General features: G+C 51.9%; 8 protein-coding genes across 8 annotated transcripts; 5 read left to right on the top strand and 3 right to left on the bottom strand.

Annotated features, from left to right (window-relative positions):
• The first annotated feature begins 134 nt into the window (after nt 1-134).
• P152DRAFT_511427 (DUF1750-domain-containing protein) lies at nt 135-3,268 on the top strand. The gene is made up of 3 exons (XM_033682710.1): nt 135-269; nt 338-601; nt 653-3,268. Exons 1-3 carry the CDS (start codon nt 234-236, stop codon nt 2,774-2,776), a joined length of 2,424 nt encoding a protein of 807 aa, XP_033538339.1. The 5' UTR covers nt 135-233; the 3' UTR covers nt 2,777-3,268.
• Nucleotides 3,269-4,944: 1,676 nt separating this feature from the next.
• P152DRAFT_429026 (Di-copper centre-containing protein) lies at nt 4,945-7,941 on the top strand. The gene is made up of 7 exons (XM_033677353.1): nt 4,945-5,717; nt 5,808-5,938; nt 5,991-6,281; nt 6,337-6,668; nt 6,723-6,844; nt 6,907-7,499; nt 7,571-7,941. Exons 1-7 carry the CDS (start codon nt 5,372-5,374, stop codon nt 7,739-7,741), a joined length of 1,986 nt encoding a protein of 661 aa, XP_033538338.1. The 5' UTR covers nt 4,945-5,371; the 3' UTR covers nt 7,742-7,941.
• Nucleotides 7,942-8,522: 581 nt separating this feature from the next.
• Nucleotides 8,523-9,531, bottom strand: P152DRAFT_134199 (uncharacterized protein). Its single transcript, XM_033673805.1, has one exon. It carries the CDS (start codon nt 9,413-9,415, stop codon nt 8,666-8,668), a length of 750 nt encoding a protein of 249 aa, XP_033538337.1. The 5' UTR covers nt 9,416-9,531; the 3' UTR covers nt 8,523-8,665.
• Nucleotides 9,532-10,146: 615 nt separating this feature from the next.
• P152DRAFT_464171 (Pkinase-domain-containing protein) lies at nt 10,147-12,476 on the top strand (the record flags this gene model as incomplete). Its single annotated transcript, XM_033680545.1, has 4 exons — nt 10,147-10,692; nt 10,836-10,886; nt 11,001-11,245; nt 11,312-12,476. 4 exons carry the CDS (start codon nt 10,147-10,149, stop codon nt 12,474-12,476), a joined length of 2,007 nt encoding a protein of 668 aa, XP_033538336.1.
• A 766-nt stretch (nt 12,477-13,242) lies between these two features.
• On the top strand, nt 13,243-14,696 carry P152DRAFT_134155 (GroES-like protein). The gene is made up of 3 exons (XM_033673804.1): nt 13,243-13,462; nt 13,575-13,786; nt 13,876-14,696. The coding sequence occupies exons 1-3, from the start codon at nt 13,341-13,343 to the stop codon at nt 14,562-14,564; spliced, it is 1,023 nt and encodes a 340-aa protein (XP_033538335.1). The 5' UTR covers nt 13,243-13,340; the 3' UTR covers nt 14,565-14,696.
• A 59-nt stretch (nt 14,697-14,755) lies between these two features.
• P152DRAFT_505233 (uncharacterized protein) lies at nt 14,756-15,665 on the bottom strand (the record flags this gene model as incomplete). Its single annotated transcript, XM_033682424.1, has 3 exons — nt 15,402-15,665; nt 14,995-15,350; nt 14,756-14,920 (listed from the first exon to the last, which is right to left on the bottom strand). Exons 1-3 carry the CDS (start codon nt 15,568-15,570, stop codon nt 14,756-14,758), a joined length of 690 nt encoding a protein of 229 aa, XP_033538334.1. The 5' UTR covers nt 15,571-15,665.
• Nucleotides 15,666-17,871: 2,206 nt separating this feature from the next.
• P152DRAFT_470690 (uncharacterized protein) lies at nt 17,872-18,225 on the top strand (the record flags this gene model as incomplete). Its single annotated transcript, XM_033680996.1, has 2 exons — nt 17,872-17,975; nt 18,039-18,225. The coding sequence occupies 2 exons, from the start codon at nt 17,872-17,874 to the stop codon at nt 18,223-18,225; spliced, it is 291 nt and encodes a 96-aa protein (XP_033538333.1).
• A 1,248-nt stretch (nt 18,226-19,473) lies between these two features.
• Nucleotides 19,474-20,961, bottom strand: P152DRAFT_389217 (acyltransferase; the record flags this gene model as incomplete). Its single annotated transcript, XM_033675971.1, has 2 exons — nt 19,474-19,963; nt 20,009-20,961. 2 exons carry the CDS (start codon nt 20,959-20,961, stop codon nt 19,474-19,476), a joined length of 1,443 nt encoding a protein of 480 aa, XP_033538332.1.
• Nucleotides 20,962-21,650: the final 689 nt, after the last annotated feature.

Here is a 21,650-nt window from a genome sequence, read left to right as displayed (position 1 = left end):
TTTGATGTGACATGGAGGGACATGGAGCGATCTAAATGAGCCTGATAAGGCATCAAGGCCAACTAGAGCGTGGTCACGTGCTTCGGCGATCTAGTTCGCGGCTTCGCGCTGCTCTGAGTTCCTCAACTGGGACATTTGGACGCGACTCTCCCATCGCAACTTTGTCGCAACCCTCGACAGCAGGACGCTGAATTGGAAATCATACCCAAAACTGTTCTTCAGAACCCGTCACAATGCAAGACCCAAGTTTCAGGGTTCCAGCGAGCCTGGTACGTTCACCGCGCAGTCCTGCTCCCACCCTCTCGCGACGAGAAAGAGAAAGTTAACCATCGTTTAGCTACCCCATATCCATTTGCTTTCGGCATATAGCTTCCCTATCTACCAGACGATCACTCAAGACCAAGTTTTCGAATACTTGTTGAAGGCCCCTTCAATCATCAATGATATCCGACCGGTGGCATGGACGTTTCTTGCTCCTCCAGGGGACGGAACTATGTTCCTTGCCTGGCAACCGCAGATGCGCCTGGGGAGCCGTTTTGCCAGCGATGGCTACGTGTGGGGCGATCAAGAACAGACATATTCGATGGAACTACGAGGTTATGTAAGCATCCATTCATTCTCATCGCTGGGGGCATCCGCTAATGGCACAAAGACGATGGAAGTCCTGATTCACCGCTTTGGGTATCGTCCGGGTGAGAACGTCGCATCTCACAGCCGTCAACGCTACCGACTTGTCGGAAAGTCTCCTTCTACGACCGGCCCGGATCCAGACCCGTCCCTTTGGATCGTCCATTATTCCCAATCCGACCCTCAGCACCACATTCCGGTCATGAACCTTCCCATGCAACCACACACAAACGCGATCCTACAGGAACGCCGCATGGTCGAGCGACAGGGCCATCTCGTCCGGAAGGAATTCATGTTCAAAGATCGTGCGAACTGGCCCGACGTGAAGTTCGTCCATGGCCCAGCAATGGGGCCGGGCATGGTACCTCCGGGTCCCATGTATCCCAATCAAATGATGCAACAGATGCCCGCAGGTCCATCAAGAGCAGCTGCACAGTACTACCAGCAAGCACAGGGTCCGATGGTGGCGGGACCTCCGGCGAAACGAGCAAGGCAACAACCACCAGCACAATTACCAGGCGGAACCGCCCCGGTGAATGCAATGGTTGAACAAGATCCGGCTTTATACGACGAACACGTGGCGCACCAAGGCGACCTTCTTGACAACTTGACTCCCAAGGAGATCAGTGTTTTGCGATACAAGCAACATCACGTGTGGATGGATGAAATCCTCAGCTCGACTTTCGCGGCGGAGAAGATCCAGCCGCTCGACCTTGGTCTTGGTCTCAGCGGACAATTACGGCAAATAACCGACGGCCTAAACACCGCTACTCCCGGTCCTCAAACCCTGGAAAAGGATAAGAGCAGGGTCAAGGACAACCATCAACTCAATCTGAGTGCTGACGATGCCCCTCTTGTACCGATTCCTGCCTATAATAAGATCACTCGTGAACAACTGGACTCGGTGCAGAAGCGCGTCGATAAGTTCGTCGAGCAGGGTGAGCGGGAAATGGAAGAGTTGCGCAAGAAGCATGCGAGGAGAGTGGCGGACATGAAGAGGGCGCACAAGTTCGCGGATGCTGAAGCTCAACTGAAGCAGATGTTCGACGATGCTATGTATGACGAGGAGGAGGCGGGGGCGGTCGGAGCCAGTCCAGCCAGCGGATTCGGTGTAATGGCTCTAAACAAAGTCGATGATGTGGTTCGCGCAGTGGAGGAGTCACTAGACGTGGCTATTGAGGAGAAGCGTGCTGTCAAATGCTTGCAAAAAGGCGGGCTCTTGGAAGAAGAGCAAATGCGGTATGAGTCTAAATCCGAGCTCAACGGCAGTAAGGGAACATCTGAACTGCAAGCCATCGGTGAGACTGGTCTCGACGGAGCCGATTCGCGTGCAATTGATGAGACAATGGGCGACGCACTTGGCGATTCCATGGTGGATGATGCAATCGGCCATGGGACCATGGACGGCGGCGACCTCACGTCTGGTTTGCTAGACGAATTCATGACATCTACACCGGATGCGAGTGGCAACCAGGAGAACGGATCCTATCAAACTGCTGAGGTGGCAGCGCAACCAGATGCTGCCGATACCCCGAACGCTAGTACGGCGCCGGCGCATCTACCTGCCCCAGCACAGCAAGAAGCAAGTGCGGCGCCCACTCCAACCGAGCCGCAACAGAAGGCCGAACCGTCAGCTTCCGGTGACGAAAGCACCCCGCTCCAAGGTGAGCAAGACGGCATGCATCTCCTCAACGACATGGATCTCGACGTCGACATGACCGGCCTAGAGGGCGAAGGGGCTTCCGCTCTTGCTGCTACGGCTGCCGAGTCTAGTGAAAAGAAAGACGATGACTGGGTTCTTGTGCAAGAGCCCTCCCCAGCAGCTGCCCAACAAGTCGCTGATACTAAAGATACGAATACTTCCGTCCCTGCTACTACCAACGCTTCTGCTCCGGCGACTACAGCATCGGAACTGAGTGCCCACACCTCCGCCCCAGCCCAAGTTGACACCCCAACAGCTGCCGGACTCACGTCCACGACACAAGTCGAGACGCAGGAAAACAACACGCCGGCGATGTTCGACAACCACGGCTCGAATGATGATTTTGAGACGTTCGACGGACTGAACACGGCGGGCGACGCCCTGGCGGATTTTACGGATCTGGATGGAGGAGTCTTCGGTGACAACATGGGGACGCCTGGGCAGTGAGCCGGGCTATTTCGAGCCATTTGGTTCGCTCGGGTTTCGGCGCTTCGGGGGATCAAGAGATCTAATCTAGGAAAGGAAAAGGTCCTGCGGTGTTCGATGTTGTATGCACGCAATAAATGCATATACATGGCACAGTCTTTGCACGTTCAAGCGTGTGTGCGTCCGCGGAGTCTGCAGACGGAATCGGGAGTTGCCAGGAAATCATTTGGGATGTCATGGTAGCACGACAGGACGGAATTGCGAATGCAACATGTCTCTTCTCTGTGGTGTACTGTCTTCCTTTTCAATGGGAGCGGCGCCCTCTTCCCGCGGATGGCGTTCGAAGGAAAGCCCCGATCCAAACTTGACTTACCTATGGCGTTTAAGGTATGATGGCCATCGGGAAGATAGGGGACGATGAATTAGAAATGGCGACAAGATACATAATTACTCAATTAGGCTTGTCTTGTCATACCATGTTCTCCTGCGCTTGTCTCCCACGCGATGCCAGTGTCCCGTTTCAATTTGTGCATCATGTTGCCGATCTGGGCGACGAAACACATGTCAATAACCCCGTGATCCCGTTGCCTATTGGCCGGGTGCTATGATAACTAAGGCGAATTGTCCGACCCTTCGGCGTATACAAATCCTACTTCAGACACTCGAAAGCGCCGACGGTCAGCCATCTCATGTCCACTATTGCAGGTAGTGATTAGTATCAACTTTGAGATGGATTGACAGGAGACGTTCCGAATAGTGCCGGGATGCGGTAGTACGGCGGTAACGCGACAGCAGGGAGGTTGTATCGCGTCTGTCTTGATCCGATCAGGGGCACCGGCATTCGACCAATAAGGAACCGGAGACGTCATTCAGGAAACCAACGATGCTGGTGACTCGGAACCCCAGCGGCTGTTATTCGCGATACGTCGGTTCTGTCCGGATCCTCGTACAGAAAACTTAATCATCGATGAACATTGAACACGGGTGAAGCATGAAGTAGCGCATAGGGGCAGCCCTATGAATACTCGGATCGCTTGACTGTTGGGGGAGAGGGTTCAGGAGGCCAATCACACGAGTCGAGCCCTCGAGATAGCATCCTTGCTCTCTAGTCTCTACCAAGTACCAACCCCTTTACTACCGAACCCCTGTTCCTCTTTTGAACGACGTTCCACGACTCACGGCGCGTCCACCCTTCAGACCTTCGCTTTTCTTCATCCGTTTATTCCACACCTCGTAGATGAGGTTTCTACTGGATGAGTCTCAGAGGATATCATAAACCGTGCCTAATATCTTGAGAGTTCGGGTGCTCCATTCAGCCTCCGAAGTCTGAATGAGACATCAATCGGAGTCGCCGCACCGGTCACGATCGAACCCACGACCTCGTCTCTGGGTCTCTTGACCGCTGGAGTCTGCCATGTGAACGATATGCGTTTCTTAGCCCCCTAGCACCAAGTCGACCTGTCATCCCATTCGCAGGTGCGCTACTTTGCGTTTCTTCGAAATGGACAACGGAAAACCAACCAGGGTATCATGTACGTAGAGAATCCCGGATCGACAGCATGTGTTCGCCCTCTCCTTTCTTCCTCCCTCTTGGCTCAGGGCTGGTTCTTGGTTCTTGCCATCTAAAACCCAGGGCCATGTATTCATCAGGTAGAGCAGATGGTCCTTGGCCGATTCTTCGTGGCTCGAAGAAAGGAGCTGAACAGCACATTCGGGCGATGACTGGCGCGCTTCGCCCATCCAATATCGCACCACATAAGGGCGCGGCTGCCGATTGCTGTCGCGGATAATTACTTCGGGGTACGTCATTCGTAGGCCACAAGGCGCTGGGTTCGCATCGGTGGAGTTTCTCCACGCAATGAGATCGTCCCTGTGGAGACAGGAAAGGTGGCATATCTAGTGTCATCGCATAGCAGCATCCATTGTCGTCAAACTCGTTAATGATTTGCAAGGAGCAATCCCGTCCATTGGCGTCCTAAGCATTAGTATTGAAGCTATGGAATTCGTGCAACCAGCGGACAGGGATAGCGTAGAGTTACGGTAAGGTACGGAAGTAAGTTTTCTGTTTCTTCGCAAGTTTAACATGTTCGTACTTACCTACCGTATCGTACGTAACATGTCCGAGCTCTTCGTTCAGGTGTCTTCACTTGTCTGATCTCCCATCTCTGATGACAATTTCAGTCCAAATGTTTCAAAATCGGTCGTTCGGCTGGACACCTCCCTAAGCCGTCAAGTTCACCTTCCCGTTTGCTTTTCTTCTTTCCGAAAAGGCGTCGCATTAGTCTGTACCTTCCTAATTTCCACAGCCGCAGCTCGTTCACTTTCCGCACCCTCGAAGACTTCAATTCCAGTCATTACCTTGCCAGCCGTACGGGTACAAATAAACTGTACACATACTGCCATTGTCCCCGGATGTCCACTTGGATTATCGGTTTTGCCTCAGCATTGATAACCACCGGACACCCCTCAATGGCTGATCTCTAGGCTCGGTCGTGTCTTAAGGTGGTCTTTTCTTCGCAATCGCTACTCTTGTCGTTCGTTATTGCCTCCCTATCCACTCATTCTATCCGCTTGGCCGTGGTGAAGGGCCTATGCTAGAAGAGGAGGGCATACAAGATGAGGCATATTAACTTCACCGCCACCGCTGCTCTCTCATGGCTTGTATGCCAATGCGCTGCTACTCCGACTTCCCGCCCCCGCAACCCATTCAGCAAACCCCTCGACTCACCGACACTCGATTCACGGCAAGCACATGCAGTTGGGGACTTTGGGCCGTCATTGGAACCGCATAACAAGCGACAGACAACTATCGCAGTTACAGGTGTCCCTGGAGATACGCAACCACGATTGGAAATCCGGGATTTGGAGCAAAATAAGGATCAGTGGAATATGTATATACTCGGGCTGAAGAAAATGCAGGAGAGGGCAGAGAGTGATCCGCTGTCGTGGTTTCGGATCGCGAGTAAGTCTACCTCTGAGGCCACTGACTTGAGATACTCTCCGACCGCACGGACATGATCTGAGGTATCACATAGTGGCTGACAATATCTAGGCATCCACGGTCGACCTGCAGTTGCGTGGAATGACGTTGAAGGTCTCGGCGACTACGAAAACCCGGGATATTGTGCGCATTCTTCCAATCTGTTCCTAACATGGCATAGGCCGTATATTGCGTTATATGAGGCGAGTCGGGCCATGATAGCACTCCATGGAGGATAAATTTGACGTTGAGCAGCAAGTCCTTGTCGCGTTTGCAATCGATGTTGCGCAAGAGTTTCCCGAAGGCCCTATTAGGGACAGATATGAGCAGGCCGCCTCATCACTTCGTGCGCCGTACCTGGATTGGGCAATGGAACAACGAACTGGGGGGAACGTTTTGCCGGACAGCGTGGCTTCTCCGACTATATCAGTCATTACACCGGATAATATAGGGTGGAACTCGACCAACACCACGACGACATCGATTATCCCCAATCCGCTGTACTCCTACCGTTTTCATTCTGAAGAGGATTTCGTGTATACCAAGGTATGTATTGCCTTTAACGCATTCTCTCGGTTGATCGTATTGACAGAACTATCAGTATATCAATTGGAATTCCACGCTTCGCCATCCTACCTCCGACAGTGCCAGCGCGACGAGTGACACTGAGCAGTTGCACTCAGCATTAAACAGCATGCGTCAGGGGCAGAAAGACCGCTTATATCTCCTGCTGACCCAATCGTCCGAATTCAACACTTTCAGCAATGAGCAGTGGCATCTTGGCGGCAGCAGTAGCCGGAAACCGGACACGGTCTATGACAGCTTAGAGTCATTGCACGATAACTTTCACGGAGCCGTCGGTGGAAGAAACGCGGGTCATATGTCAATCACCGACTATTCCGCCTTTGATCCGCTCTTCATGCTTCACCACGTGTAAGTCCGAACCGACACCAAGCAGAAGGATGATTCTAACACGGCCGGGTGAAGTATGGTCGACCGCTGCTTTGCCATCTGGCAAATCCTTTATCCCGATAGTTATGTGGAACCCAGGGCACAGGGGACAGGAAGTTTCTGGTTCCGCAAGGGCGACACTCTCGATGCAGACACTGGTATGCTTGCCCCAGACCTCTTCTCCCGCATTCTCTGTGCCGATTTAACACCGTCGGATCAGGCCTTAAGCCTTTTTACTCGCCCTCCGGTGAATTTTGGACCTCCGATACTACCCGCAGCACGGATACGTTCAACTACTTCTACCCCCAATTTCCCCCCGAAACGACCGCATCGGAAGCGAAGGCCACCGTCAACACCCTTTACGGCCGGGGTCCCCCGCGTTCTGCCAGCAATGATGGCTTCCGAAGACGCGGGCCTGGCGATCGGGGCGGAATCGTCGGCGTGGCGCCATATTACCTTCCTACATTCAAAACCAGCGGATCGAAGGAGCCACAATGGGACTATGTCTTGACCATCCGCGCGCCGAAGAATGGTTTGGACCAGACCTATTTCGTGGATGTATATCTCGACAGCAATGACGCGGACACGAGGGATACGGAGACCCGTTCGGCGGAGGGCGGGCCGGATTGGGTTGGCACGCAGGCAATTATCACGAGATTAGGGACGGAGGAGATGGATAATGTTTACGTTACGGCGGCCGTGGTGTTGACGAGGAAGCTGGCGGAGAAGATCATGAGTGGGGAGCTTGCCGGGCGTGAAGAGGCGGTGGTGACACGGTATTTGAAGGATCATTTGCAGTGGAAGTTGAGGAAGGTAAGTCAAGTTTCCTCCCTAGTTGGCACTTTGGTACTGCAAGAGGACATTGCCTAACACGAACTGTACAGTCTGATGGGACGGAAATTGCCCCAGAGAGCCTCGAAGGCCTCGAGATCGGCGTCATCTCTTCAGAAGTTGAACCCGAGACTTCAGCATCCGAGTTCCCTCGGTGGATAGGAGACATCAAGATCTATGACGAGGTCACGAGCAATCGTGCTGGTGGGTGGCGCCCAGGATGAGGGCTAGAGGGTACCGTCTTCGAAGGATATGCGAAGAATAGGGAAGGATTGCGTGTTTGATCGGCGCAACAGTGCTGGCTAGGCGAGAAGGGATAGTACTGAAAGCGCAGGGCCAAGTGTGGGCATTTGAGGATAGTTTGCGAGGAGTGTATCGTACTCTGTAATTTTCGGGAGTTGTTTCAATGTACCTAATTCGAAGTAATACATACCGTGATATACCACGAACGGCAATCGTTCACCAGATTCCTATCATCTTGGAACTTACATCGTCCCGTCGAGGTCGTATGAACTCGTGTTGTTGTTCATAGCGCTGCAGCCTGCAGGGAGCCAGACCCTGAAACCGATGTACTGCATACATCGGGTGCACCATATGCCGAATGACGTCAGGGAATGGGGGGTTTGGTACAGGGGAACAAAGCTAAGGAACACAGCAACGGGAACTTTTACGATGTAGATCCACGAGACCAGGACCCCGGAGTCAACCGCTTGATACCGGGAGGTGCGCATTGGATTTAGCATGGATTGCCGGTTCGCCGGGCACTTTCGGTCGGACTCTTGAGATCAAACCTCCCGTGGTGGCTCCGTCCAAGTCACATTGTCGACCTGTTTTTCTGGCCCTGAAACCTAGTCGTCAATAGCCCAAGCCGGTTCCCAGCCTGACGATTGAGGCTTCCACCATCATTGCTGATCCAACGACTAATAGTTCATAAATCCGGGTTCACGGTTCCGATACCGAAATGGGGATTGAAATCTGATAGCCTAAGGAGTAAGGACACTTGACAGCTGAGCCACGGCACCGGGCACACCCTGATGTTGCGGCATCGTCATCATTTGCGGGCCCGACGGTTCCGTTGACGATGCTGACTTAGCCTGATCGCCGGCTGGAGGCTGAAGGTTCGGATCTTCGACTTGGAAGATCTCTTTCTAAGTTCTAATTGCACCCCTCACCTGTACATAACTGTATTTACGCTTTGAATTCCGAACATACGAGGCCTTTTGCGGACGCCGAGACCTCTCCGGAGCAGTTCCTACCTTGTCGCGAGTGTCGTCAGCCCGCGGATCATCCCTCGTCAGCAAGATCGCGTTGCGTCGCTTTAGATCGAGGAAGAAAACCGCGTCCTTTCGAATTGCAGGATCGTTGCGAGCGACGACGACACAGTTTGCATCGTAAACTCTTCCGATCCGGGTCCTGGAACGACGCGGAAAAGGTTGATATCCCGGACTCTTCCCCACCCCACGTTGGACTGTCCGACCGCTCGGCTCAGCCATCGAGATATTTTTAGCGCCGAACAGAATTATATCAGCACTTGGCAGGGAGAAAAACAGAGCCTCCCGGATCCCTGGGAGAAGGACGAGGATCGAATTTCGAGGGATTACGGACATGGGAGGGTCAAGAGGCGGATCGAATATGCTTGAAGTACGTACTTTGCAGCGTGAACATCTGCCATACACTGCGTTGAAAGTTGGGTTTTCTTGCGTGTTGCTTTCCCATCGACAAAGACACCTGTACTTCCAGTTTTGGATGCCTTTACATGCTGCAGCGCGACCTTGTGACTTGCTGAGGATGTTCTGCTCTGCTCTGCTCTTCCGCAATTTGGTTGTGGAGATTGATATTGGTGCCTTAATGCCTCGTTGATGCCTGGAATACGAGTCAACGACGTCAGAGCTAAACATGAGGATCCCATCTTCCTCCTCGACATTCTCCAAAGACACATGCAGTACGACTGTAACTTACCGGCCCCAAGTTCGACGTCCACACTCGATAGACTGCTCTGCTAAGAGGGGGATAAATATTCCAAGAGTGGGAGACGGCTCAAGAAGTGATCCTCGTTTCCTGATTGTACCCCGGCTCTACGGGCACACAAAGACCGTCGAATCGAGTCCAATTTGGAAACGACAGGATAGGTCAATACGGTACTACGGTACTGAAATAAGAGGACAAATCGGCTTGGAACTTGAGCAGAAGAGTCCTGCTTGAAATTATATTGCACCACCAGAGCCCAGACACGACAACCAGACCGACGGAGCTAGATATCCTGTGCAGCAGAGCAGGGCATTCTGTTGCAGCCGCCGCCAACTGCGTCATCGGTCATCACTCATCCCCCTTCCCATCCACCGGCCTCCCAAAGTTCCCTTCTGTTGATGCTACTGCACTGCACTATTACTATTTCTTGTCCGCTGCTTCGTTCCCTCTGACATCCAACACTTGTACTTCTCTATCCCGCTCGACTCTCTTTTACTATCCTCGTCGTCCCTCCTCGAAAACTTGGCATCATTAATTCTTCTAATACCGTCACTTCCCCAACCTGATTCTCCTCATTCATTCCTCTTTGTTCGCCTCCTCCAGCAACGTCTGCGTCTCCTTTCCGGTTGGCTGCGTCTCTGCACCGACACTTCACTAAAACATGGACACCATACAGAACCTCAAGAACTTCATCCGTCACGGCAAGCAGGCCCGAACCTCGAACTCACCGCATGCTGACCCTACCACCAACCTCTCCACCATCCATGCCGAGCAACAGAAATTCCACCCGTACGGTGCTCCAAGGCAACCGCAGCATGATGGCGGCAGCGACCCGAACGTTGCCGTCCATAAACCGCTTCCAAGCGGTCCTGAATCACCACCAAGTGGCTTCTCCATATCTGGCGTCGATAATCACGACGTGACCCCAAATGCAAATGAGGCGGTAGCCCCTGCGGCCGGTACGCATCAAAAGATGCATGAGGCCAGGAAGGGTGAAGTCGACCAAGCGGTCATCGAACGGATCGTTGCTGAAGAGCGGGCAAGTCACGGAAAGCTACCACGCTACCCCGGTCTCGAGCGGTACACGCTGCTCGAGAAGATGGGTGACGGCGCCTTCAGCAACGTCTATCGAGCGAGGGACGATTCGGGCCAGTGGGGTGAGGTGGCAATCAAGGTGGTGCGGAAGTACGAAATGAACAACTCGCAGGTAAGTTTGGTCATGCGGGAGGCGGTAGTGCTTCAGTCGGATGTTCCTTTTCCATCTATTACAACGTCGTGTATTCCCTTCCATTACCGCCAATCCCCACGTAATTTTCCGACGACAAGTTGCCAACATGGGCGGATTCTTAGGGCCAGGATGTACTCCATCCCGACATAAAAGGCGCTACAAAGACAGTAGAGGTGCGCGACTTACCCCAATAGGTCCCTTCGAACCTCTCTATGCGATCCGTATCCATCGCTCGTCTTCCTTTACCGCACTCTCCATCGTAATGCTGACGAATGTTCATTCAACAGAGATCAAACATCCTGAAAGAAGTCCAAATAATGCGACAATTGAACCACCCGAACATCGTTAAATTGATCGACTTTACCGAATCGAAGCAGTACTACTTTATCGTCCTTGAGCTGAGCCCTGGTGGTGAGCTGTTCCATCAAATCGTTCGTCTTACATACTTCAGCGAAGATTTGTCAAGACACGTCATTATTCAAGTCGCAAAAGCACTTGAGTATCTACATGAAGATGCTGGAGTCGTGCACCGGTAAGTCCATCGCTTATATCGAACTTTAACGGTGGTTTCTGGAATTGTTCATGACGTCATCGCTAGTGACATCAAACCCGAGAATCTCCTGTTCTACCCCGTGCCATTCATTCCCACCAAGAATCCGAAACCCAAGAATCCTGATGAGGAGGATAAAGAGGACGAGGGCGAGTTCATCAAAGGTGTTGGGGCTGGTGGAATCGGCGTCATCAAGATCGCCGACTTCGGTTTATCCAAGGTTATTTGGGACAGCCAAACCATGACGCCATGTGGGACCGTGGGCTATACTGCTCCTGAAATCGTCAAAGACGAACGGTACTCCAAGTCGGTTGACATGTGGGCGCTGGGCTGCGTCCTATACACCCTGCTCTGTGGATTCCCACCTTTCTACGATGAATCCATCCAGACCTTGACCGAAAAGGTTGCCAAGGGTCAGTACACCTTCCTCAGTCCCTGGTGGGATGACATTTCCGCCGGTGCGAAAGACCTCGTCCGTCACCTCCTTACCGTCGATCCGGACGAGCGGTACGATATCAAGCACTTCCTCGAGCACCCATGGATCGCTCAATCCGAAGGTCCACCATCGGCCAAAGCCCCACCAATCAGTCAACCGCTCGCTTCGGCTCCTGCGGTGGGTGCGAACCCCAATCTTGCCTACATGGATGATGGTCCAACCGGCACCAGTCGTCGGGTAGATTTCCGCTCCCCTGGTGCCATCAACCTTCGCGAAGTCTTCGATGTGGGCTATGCCGTGCACCGGCAGGAAGAAGAGGGTAAACGCCGCAAAAATTTCCGCCAGGGGTACCGCGGCGCAACGACGGCGCTCAATGCGCTTGACGAGGACGAGCAGACTGAGGACGACGAATTCGGGGTACCGGAGAGTGCGCCGTACGATCCACGCCATGATCCCGGTTCGTTGCCTGCAAAGGTGCCCAAGGGCGTTGCAGCAGGAGACGTGGCAGCGATGGAGCAGAAGATGCGGAACACCACTTTGTCGGCCGCCGCACAGGCGCGACAGGCGGCCCAGGGCGGTAATCAGCGAGCCAGGCAGCCTGCTCACGATGAGAGGGGCTACGGACAACATAGCGCGGCTGTTGCGGCGGCAGCGCGGAAACAGGTCAGGAACAAGGGGGCGTTGGAGTTGAGTCTGGACAAGGCTACGTTGTTGGGACGAAGGCAGAAGAAGGACGATTTGGGACCCAGTGGTTTACGGAGTGAGATGGTGGGTTAAAGCCGGGGTGAATGTTGGGGACGAGTGATATATGTCTTAAGCATCATGGCAGGAGAATTCTGTGGCTCGTTTTCTCTTTCCTTGATTGGCCTTGATCCTGTAATGAAATACATAGCTTTTCATGCTTGACTTCAAGGATTGAGGGTTGCTGGCATGTCCGCAATCGCTGATCGTGCCATGTGCGATGGCAGCGAGGAGTTTTGATAGCACCAGGATTTGATTCCCTCAATTAAATTTCTTGTTCCTTTCTCCCTTTACATCATTGTTTCTTAGACTGATTCTGCGATTCGCTGGTACCGCATAAATTCTATATTCATTTCCTCTCATAGTTTACTTTTATACGGTAATAGAGAATCCTACATCACGATATATGCTCATATCTTGCGGGTCGTCTTATCTAGTTGCCAAGTATGGAATAGCTACGTTACCAAGTATGGAATAGCTACGTTCTCACTACCAATAGAACCGCATACGCAGGCACTTCGATGCTTATTTATTAATTAGTAAGTATGACAACGGTGATGCTGGAGATTGCGGGGTTATATTCGCTGCAGCTAGTTAGCGAATCTCTCCATTTCTAACCATTTCCAACCGTGTCCCGCAATCGAGGAGACGCCCGAGGTCTGCAAGAGTGATGCAATCACTCCATGCTTGCACTCTGCCGCCATCGGCTGCCCATACCCGGACAAATACTACAGACGATGGGTATGATCATTGTTGTGACTAGTGGCTCGTAGATCGTAGGATGGCAACACTGTTAAAGGAAGACAGCAGCAGTTCTGCCTTTTCACCGACTTTGTCCCAACATTCCTCACTCCAAAGTCCAAGTTGATCTAAAATCGAAGAAGAAACATAGCTGCAACCATGAAGGAAGCCGTCGTCTCCAAGGGACCTAAAGTCCAGATCATCGACTCTCCATTCCCCTCCCCAGGAGCAGACCAGGTGGTCATCAAGGTGATTGTCAGCGGTTCGAACCCGAAGGACTGGTTTGTTACTCCTTCTCTCATCTTATTCATCGACTACCCCGGACTCGTCCCCATTTCTCTTCGCATCATAAAGAACTTCTAGAGATCATGCTAACGTATCTCGTGCGCACAGGAAAGTGCCCAACTTCGTTGACTACGCTTCCAATCAAGGTGACGACATCGCGGGCATCGTGCACGCAGTTGGCGACAATGTTACCGAGTTCAAGGCTGGCGATCGCGTCGCTGCTTTCCATGAGATGATGTCACCACATGGGAGCTACGCGGAATATGCGGTTGCGTGGCAGCATACCACGTTCCACATCCCAAAGACGACGACGTTTGAGGGTGAGCTACCATCCCTCTCCATTTCCGCTGAGGCGGACGCTGGAATGCTGTCGAGATCAATCTGCTAACTGCGCCTCTCCAACGAACAGAAGCGTCAACTCTCCCCCTCGCTGCCATGACCGCGGCCGTCGGCCTGTACCAGCGCCTGGGACTCCCCGTTCCATGGCGCCCGGCGACCGCTCCGACTCCGCTGGTCATCTACGGCGCTGCCTCCGCCGTTGGTGCCTTCACCCTTCAGTTCGCGCTCAAGTCGAACATTCACCCGCTGATCTGCGTGGCCGGACGCGGCGCATCATTCGTCGAGTCGCTCATCGACCGCAGCAAGGGCGACACGGTCGTCGACTACCGGTCCGGCGACGAGGCAGTCGTGAAGGGCATCCGCGACGCACTGCAGGGCCAGAAGCTTCAGTACGCGTATGACGCGGTGAGCGAGCATGGCAGCTACCAGAACCTCGGCCAGGTACTGGAGCCGAATGGGAAGATCACGTTAGTGTTGATGGGAAAGAAATTCGAGGGGATTCCCGCGACCGTGGAGCAGAGCATCACGAAAGTGGCGGTGGTGCATAATGAAGAGAAGGACTTTGGATACGTGTTCTTCAGGTTGATTGGGAAGGGATTGGCGGACGGCTGGTTCAAGCCACATCCACATGAGGTCAGAAAGGGTGGACTGGCGGGCATTGAAGGCGCTTTGACTGATTTGTTGGATGGCAAGGCGAGTGCGGTGAAGTATGTGTTTAGAATTGCAGACACCGAGGGACTGGAGAAGTCGAGTCTGTGAGGGGATAGACAGGCACGAGGCTCTCTATTAGGTCTAATACACCGAGTACCATAGCTACAAAATCTAGCTACCGGAAATATGCATCCTGACGAGGTCGTTTGACCCCTTTTCCTTCAGCCGATTCCCAGTGCCGTAACCCTTGGACTCCGCTTTCCGATGGTTTGAAAACAAGTCGAGGTTCATAGTTCAAGTTATAGAAGAGACGCAGAGCCATGCTCAGCCACTTTTTTGCACATCGGCACATCTCCTTTGGTCATTTCGGCGATGACGCGAGGATCTGGATTCTTCAGCATGACGTGGAAGTGTTCCACGGACTTGATGGATTTCAGGGCTCGCCAATTCCGAAACCAAATGCGCTGTTCCAAGACAGTCAGCAGATCCTTCTTCTACAATCCGCACATGTATATCCATGTACGAAATCCAACCTTACCTCCGACTGGTCCACCATGGTAAATGTCGAGTTCATGTAGTCTTCAATCTCCTCTTTTGACTTCTCTGTGAGCAACCCTGTATCAGGGTCCTCCGGTAGAGCAAATTTCGTCCAGACCACCAGGTGAACAATCTTTTCGTGGATGAGATACGGCCAATCGTTGTACAGAACCTTGATGTCTTCCGGCCTTCGGAACGGCGTGAGGTTGGGATCGAGGTCTTCGGGTGACCATCCGAGGCGCTTCTTGCGGATGAATTCGGCAACGGATCCGTACTTCGCTTTCAGCTCGTGCATATAGTGCTTGTATCTCCGGTGATCAGATGGTTTGCGCCGAAAGTCATCTATACGGCTGGAATCTGGTCAATGTTACTGATGGTATCATAACTCGGCCATGCATGCTGCCGTACGAACGATCTTTTTGATGGCATCCCAGCCTAGCGGTTCAAGCGCAGAGTCCGGCATCCCAAGGATCATTTTTTCTCTTTCTGTGCAGCGCTGGAGATATTCCGGACATCCTTCCGTCCATTCTTCTTCCGGTAAGTTGACATTCCAGAAAGGGACCTGTTGCTGGCCCATGTTGAGTGTTGAACGGATCTTTTGCAGGCAAGGAGAGATCGGAAAAGGCAGGATGTGTTAGATATGGTATGAAAAGTCTATGGGGCCTATTCGAAAATTATCGAAAAACTTCGTCTGCAAAGCAGCAAGCGCTGCCGTTACTAAACGCTCGGGAATGGAAGCGGCAAGATCTAGTGAAGAGCAAACGGAAGACGGTAGTTAAGGCATTGATCTCCTGCATTCTCCGTTATGAGAGGTTTGCCCACAAGGTGATGATGATAATCGTGAATCAATCATATCATGACACAATATCAACAAACATTAGAGGGGCCAGGAAATGCGATTTGCCATATGTAGGGTATTAAGTACCGAGTAAGTGAGTTGATAATAGTGGTCTGACCCGCCAACCTGGAAGAATGCTAACTTACACAGTACTCCTAGAAAACTCGCTCCACTGATATGGACTGCATTTAATATATATTATCGGACAACGCGATGGCGAGGTTCACTTCGTCCTGATCCTAAGGCGCTGGGGTTCCTCGCCTTGTCATTGTCAAGGACTTCATGAGCCCTACACTGATATCGAGAACATTTGGGAGACGAACCAACCATTCGCTCCGTCTTTTCGCAGAGAGTCAACCTCAAGCTCGGAGAGAAGCCATCAGCAATCAAGACAGGGATCCAGCAGGACGGCATACATAGTGCATGATTAATGATACACAGGCAAGGGATGGAGGTATACACCCAGCCACCAGGAAAGCTTCACTTCCCGGTACCAGGAGCCCAGAACTGTGGGTACTATCGCCAGCTGGAACTCCTAGGCGTCATCAAATGCGAAATTCAATATCAAATTAAACCCTTCTCCAATGAGAAGTTACAACGCTGGTCCAATTCATATTACACATTACAGGCTGTGGAACGGGAGTACTACTAAGTTAGCACCTAAATATTAGTTAACTAAAGTTAAGTTAAGTTAACTAACTTAGTAACTAAGTTAACTTAGTTAACTATGGATTTAACCTTCATCATTTACGGGCTTCATCACCCCCAGCGGGATCTGTTTGATTACCCGCAGGACGCAGGCCGAAACCCCTGGTCCAACTCAACGCCCAACGGGAGCCACATCCTGATCAATGAGCCGCAAGGGTCTTCGTTTGGTTCGTTGGCCTTTCCCCCTCCTTAATTTTAAACATCTCCTTCGCCAGTGCCCTGGTGCTACCATTTACCTTTCTCCATGATAATGGGATCTCGTGTGACGATGGGTTTGAAGTTTGAATGGTCCCATCCAACAATGTTACCCTCTAGGTATATGACCATTAGAGCGTCCAGTGAGTGCTCTGTGCCAACATTTATAAAGGATCTGGCTGAGCTGGTATGGTTCGGCTGGTGACAACTTCCTGGTCGTCAGACAGGTTACAACTTACAAGCGCACCCACAAAACGACCAATGGTGAGAAACAGCCCTGAATAGGAGTGGGATTCTTGTCCTTGTATTTCGGTGAGCAGATAGACAAATCCTTTGGTCCCCAAGTGGATGAAACGGACGAGACATGCATAGTACTACGTAGATCTTGGTCATGCCGCCAACCTTCCCGCTTGTTCCTCCTGGACATTTCCTTCTCTGGTTGCTTGTTTTCGATCGTTGTCCTCTTCATTAAAGTCTTCTTCGCCGGGCGGGGTCATTCACTGTCTTATTATGTGCCTATATGGCAAGCCATAGTTGACCTCAGTTCGTTCTTGATCCTTCATGCTACTGTCACTGCCACTTCTCCTCTTTTTCTTGGTACCGGAACTTTGATAGTTGCGATCTCATCACTCTTCATTCACTGCAATCGAGTGTTTCCAGGGTCTTAATCGCAAGCGATAAGATTGAAGAATTCATACTTCGGTTACATTGACCTTTGCACATACATTGCTTTCCCCATATCCGATCGAACGCTGGCTTCATTCGCTCGCAGCGTCCTGATCAGCAAGGGCTCCATTCTACAAGCCACGATTGGAAACATTCCCAAAGATAAAGGCATTCAATTTGTCCACGATAATTCAGGAAAATATTTGAGGTTAAGAAGCTCTACGGTCCTACGGAGTACATTCCTCCAACATTTTGGGTTTAACTCCATATCAACGTAACCCTAGACACCCATCGTCACCACCTCACTACCCGGCCCCTTGTTAATGTTATTCTGCGACATCTTCACAACATCGGGCCCTAACTTAAAGAACCCTTACCACCCAGCACCCTTAAAGTGCACAATCCCTACATTCATCGCTTGCGAATACACGACCTTGCACTCCATCATCTTTACTGGCCTCCAAAGCAACGATGGCGGCAATCCGGGATCCTGCCTTCTGGCATCGCTTCTCCATAGCCGTACACAACGATGAAGCACACAGCTCGAACAACACCAGACCAGAGCTCAAGCACTCGTATGTCCTTCAACCATCAAATCCATGTAAAATAGGCTTTGGATTCGCTAACACCACCGGCAGAGACTCTTGGCTCGAACGGCAACAGCAGAAACGATCGCGCCGCACGTGTATCTGTTGGATCTTTTGGTTCTGCTTCCTTGTCTTCGTAGCTGCACTGGTCATTACCATCATCTGGCTGAAGACTTCGGGCAAATTGGACCATCTCAAATCCCCTTTAGCACCACGAAGTGGGTCGAATACGATGTAGAGTGAGACTGAGAGCTGGTAGTCTTAGGATGGGAATGGCAATGTGGATGGAGAAATGCATGCGTGGCTGCAGGGACGACAGAAATGATACCCACACACTTTCCTTTATTTGAGTGATAGTCCATTCCGGACTCGGCCTCGGGTTACTTTGGATAAGATGCATTGCTGGTGGAGTTTGGTCGCAGATGCAGCGATTTCGAGTTCCTTCACAGTAGCATTGAGTTACTTCAAGGCAGCCGAAAGCATATTTTTTCCCCCTCCACTACCATTGTTGAGCCGCATCTATGAGCCCATGGGGGACCAAGGCTCTAGGGACCAGGGCTCGCAGGCAGAGCCCTTCCAAAAGATATGGAAGTAGGACACTGAGTAGGGCTCACTGTCCGGATTGTTTCCCCCCAGTTTCTGGTTTTGGATCCAATCCAGCCCTCTTGAAGCCACGAGATTGAGCTTTGACAATGTCCTTTTCAAAAGATATAAGAAAAAAAGATTATAATAGCATCTTTGGTGTGCGATGAGTGCTGCAGATGTGATCCCCAAACGTATAATTATCGTGGTGCTGAGAAGGTAAGGATTGGCCTGCCTTAAGCTCATAGAAGCTTTTTCAAGCGAGAGGTCTGGACGCATGCTCTTTGCTCTGTGACTCTGATACTACTGTTGTGTCACTTGTGCCTGGATTGATTGAAGTCCTAAAGCTCAGTGCACACGCTGTCGTGTCACCACGTTGCGCCTCAGCACCCCCTGTTATTTGACGACACAAATCAATATAAACAGTCGGTCTCGAGTGATCAGTGGGTTTCACATCGCTCCTCACGCTTGTTTAGTTTCTCAATATTGGCTATGTGCCTTCGCGTGATATTTATAGTGATACATAAGCTGCCTAACGGTATATCCAATCCCTATATGCCTTCCGCCTGTATCCTTTGTGGGTATCAATTATACACGGTACTCAAGTTCATGCCCAGCTAACACCTCCCTAGATGCTTGTATGCATAGATGCCACGGATCTGTTGACAATGTCGTCCCTGCCCCTCTCCGACTTCTGTCGTGCTGACCGTGCGCGGCGACATAAGCCCCGCGTGACTCTTCTCTTGCCTTCATGCATTTTCTGTCATTTTAAGACAGACACGGCGCATGCGGTCCAAATGTGCACCAGTTCGCTCGAGTTCGAAGACCCGTCGCCTCCTCAGAAATAACCGCCTGCTAGTTGCAGGGAAACGGCACAATGTTCGACGGCTCGACGGGCTTTGGCCTACCCTTTGATAAAGCACACGCTCTCTAGCCATCTCGCAAACATAACGCAGTAAACATCGACGCCTCTCCAAAACACATCCCCAGCCCAGATCACTACTGGGATGATGAAAACGCTTGAGAGCAAGAAGCCTCCGATATACTGGCCTTGTGTTTCCCAGCCAGTGACATGCCACGCCCATTCCTGGACGACGTAGCCTACCACATGCAAGACAGGCCCGTGCATTAGATACAGCGCATAGCTAATCTTCCCGAGGTACTGAATGGCAGGATGGTTGAATGGTCGCTGCAGTGGCGGACATATGGAAAGAGCAAAGACGAATAAGATGCCTCCAATGGATTGCCAGAACCGGTATTTTATGGTAAAATATTCGGGGATTAAGGAGGCTAACGTCACCCATCCAGGAGTCTCCTCAGCGGAGTCGTCAGGCTGGGATAGGAGGTAAAGCGCTACGAACGCGAGAATATGTCCAAATATAAGGGTTGCTTGACTTGTCGAACGTTCGGAGGAACCATCGTCTCGCGATCGTGCCGACTTTTCGTAGGATGGCGGCATATCGGATTGCGTCGAATTGGGAGCAACATCGGTGGAGGTAGAAGGGGAGCGGGATCGGGATTCGGCTCGGATCAAGTCGAATTCGGCGATCATTGTACCGGAAATGAAGAGCATCATGTCCCAACGATCCCATCGGAGAAAGTAGTAGAAAAGCGTGAAATACAACACCTGACGGACCCAGGCGCGCGTCCGGCTCACTCCGATCAAGACGAGGAACAACACCATCGAGGCACGAAACTCCACCGGGATGGTCCACAAATGCAGATCGTAACTGATGGAGCCACCGAACGGTTCCCAGGACCATATGTGTACGAAGTCGAACAGCTTCCATCCCCAGTCGTAATACTGATCTGCGAATGTCGGTAGTCGGGCAGGATGGTGCTCCACGATATTACGCATAAACGTGCGGTCCCCGGAGAACTCACGAGTCCGCTCATACCAGCCTAGCCGCAGCATTATGACTACCATGAAGGTACTGATGGCTGTCGGGAGGAAAAGGCGAGCGGCTCGGCGGAAAATGCTCGAAGCCATGGTGTTGAGGAGGCCGGAGAAGTTCCGGGCTCGCATCTGCTTGAGCGACTTCAGGGAGAGAGCGTACCCGGATACGACGAAGAAGAGGCACACCATGGGCGGTCCGGAGTAGAAGAGGCGGATTATAGGGAGCTGGAGGAGGTTCTGGTTCTCGCCTTCGGCGCCGTGGCCGTAGCCGCGCGTGATGACGAAGCTGGTGTAGGAAAAATGACAGAAGAAGACGAAGAGCGCCGCAAGGCCGCGTATGCCATCGAGATATGATGTCGGGTATAACTTCTCCGGTTTCGAGGGTTCGTGGAGGAGACGCTTTTGGACGAAGGAGGGAAGGAGCCAAAAGGCGATGCGGAAGAGGAAGCCACATATTGAGGGCAACGAGATGACTTTAAGATGTGCGGCGAGCATTCGGAAGGGGGAGACACGGTCGCACTGGATATCGGTGCCGTTCTTCTCCAGGTCTCTGGCCGCTCTCTCGTGGATTAAAGAGGGGGATTCCTGGGCCGAATCTGAGCGGATATGGGGTTTATGATGTGTCATCTTTGCGAAGATGGCGCAGAGCGAATGGGCCTAACCAGGCCGAAGGATAGGTTAACGATGGACAAGGCCAAGTTAAAGAATGAGGATATCAGCTCATTGTCAGTTGAGATGTCTTCTCGTTGGTTGATTCAACGACAATACGGCAGTTCGTCCGCTGACGGGTCAATCAAGACACGTCGGACGGGAATCGTAGTGGGTATCACGAGGAGCGAGAGATTAATACAAAAAAGGCCAGCCTGAATATAAACACAAGAAACAGAGCGGAGAAACGTCAACTCGCAGCACTTCGCTGTTCAAACGAGAGTTGATTCCGAACAGTGGAATCGTTGAGACTTGAAAATGAAATGCATCGGAAATGTAACCGAAGCGCGTTGGATTCAAGGGTCTGATGGGACTCCAAGCTTCGACGTCGGAGTGTGGAGCGGCTCTGGTTCTCAGGGACAGTCCCTTGGTCCTTTTTCCGTCCTCGTGAGACATGAATACTAGCGACTGACTAAAGAGTAAAGACGGACTAACACTGCGATGATCAGTGGCATATCTTGGTGTATTATTACACG

The sequence above is a fragment of the Eremomyces bilateralis genome (assembly GCF_010015585.1).
Source record: "Eremomyces bilateralis CBS 781.70 unplaced genomic scaffold P152scaffold_2, whole genome shotgun sequence".
NCBI classification, from domain to species: domain Eukaryota; kingdom Fungi; phylum Ascomycota; class Dothideomycetes; order Eremomycetales; family Eremomycetaceae; genus Eremomyces; species Eremomyces bilateralis.
This window is presented reverse-complemented; position numbering and strand designations above follow the sequence as displayed.

Excerpts from the sequence above, each read along its gene's own strand:
- P152DRAFT_511427 (XM_033682710.1), top strand. The coding sequence starts at position 234 with ATGCAAGACCCAAGTTTCAGGGTTCCAGCGAGCCTG. Across the intron at positions 270-337 it reads TCAGGGTTCCAGCGAGCCTG|CTACCCCATATCCATTTGCT; the intron begins GTACGTTCACCG and ends ACCATCGTTTAG. Across the intron at positions 602-652 it reads CGATGGAACTACGAGGTTAT|ACGATGGAAGTCCTGATTCA; the intron begins GTAAGCATCCAT and ends AATGGCACAAAG.
- P152DRAFT_429026 (XM_033677353.1), top strand. The coding sequence starts at position 5,372 with ATGAGGCATATTAACTTCACCGCCACCGCTGCTCTCTCATGGCTTGTA. Across the intron at positions 5,939-5,990 it reads CGTATATTGCGTTATATGAG|CAAGTCCTTGTCGCGTTTGC; the intron begins GCGAGTCGGGCC and ends GACGTTGAGCAG. Across the intron at positions 6,282-6,336 it reads AGGATTTCGTGTATACCAAG|TATATCAATTGGAATTCCAC; the intron begins GTATGTATTGCC and ends CAGAACTATCAG.
- P152DRAFT_134199 (XM_033673805.1), bottom strand. The coding sequence starts at position 9,415 with ATGTTTAGCTCTGACGTCGTTGACTCGTATTCCAGGCATCAACGAGGC.
- P152DRAFT_134155 (XM_033673804.1), top strand. The coding sequence starts at position 13,341 with ATGAAGGAAGCCGTCGTCTCCAAGGGACCTAAAGTCCAGATCATCGAC. Across the intron at positions 13,463-13,574 it reads GGTTCGAACCCGAAGGACTG|GAAAGTGCCCAACTTCGTTG; the intron begins GTTTGTTACTCC and ends TCGTGCGCACAG. Across the intron at positions 13,787-13,875 it reads AAAGACGACGACGTTTGAGG|AAGCGTCAACTCTCCCCCTC; the intron begins GTGAGCTACCAT and ends TCCAACGAACAG.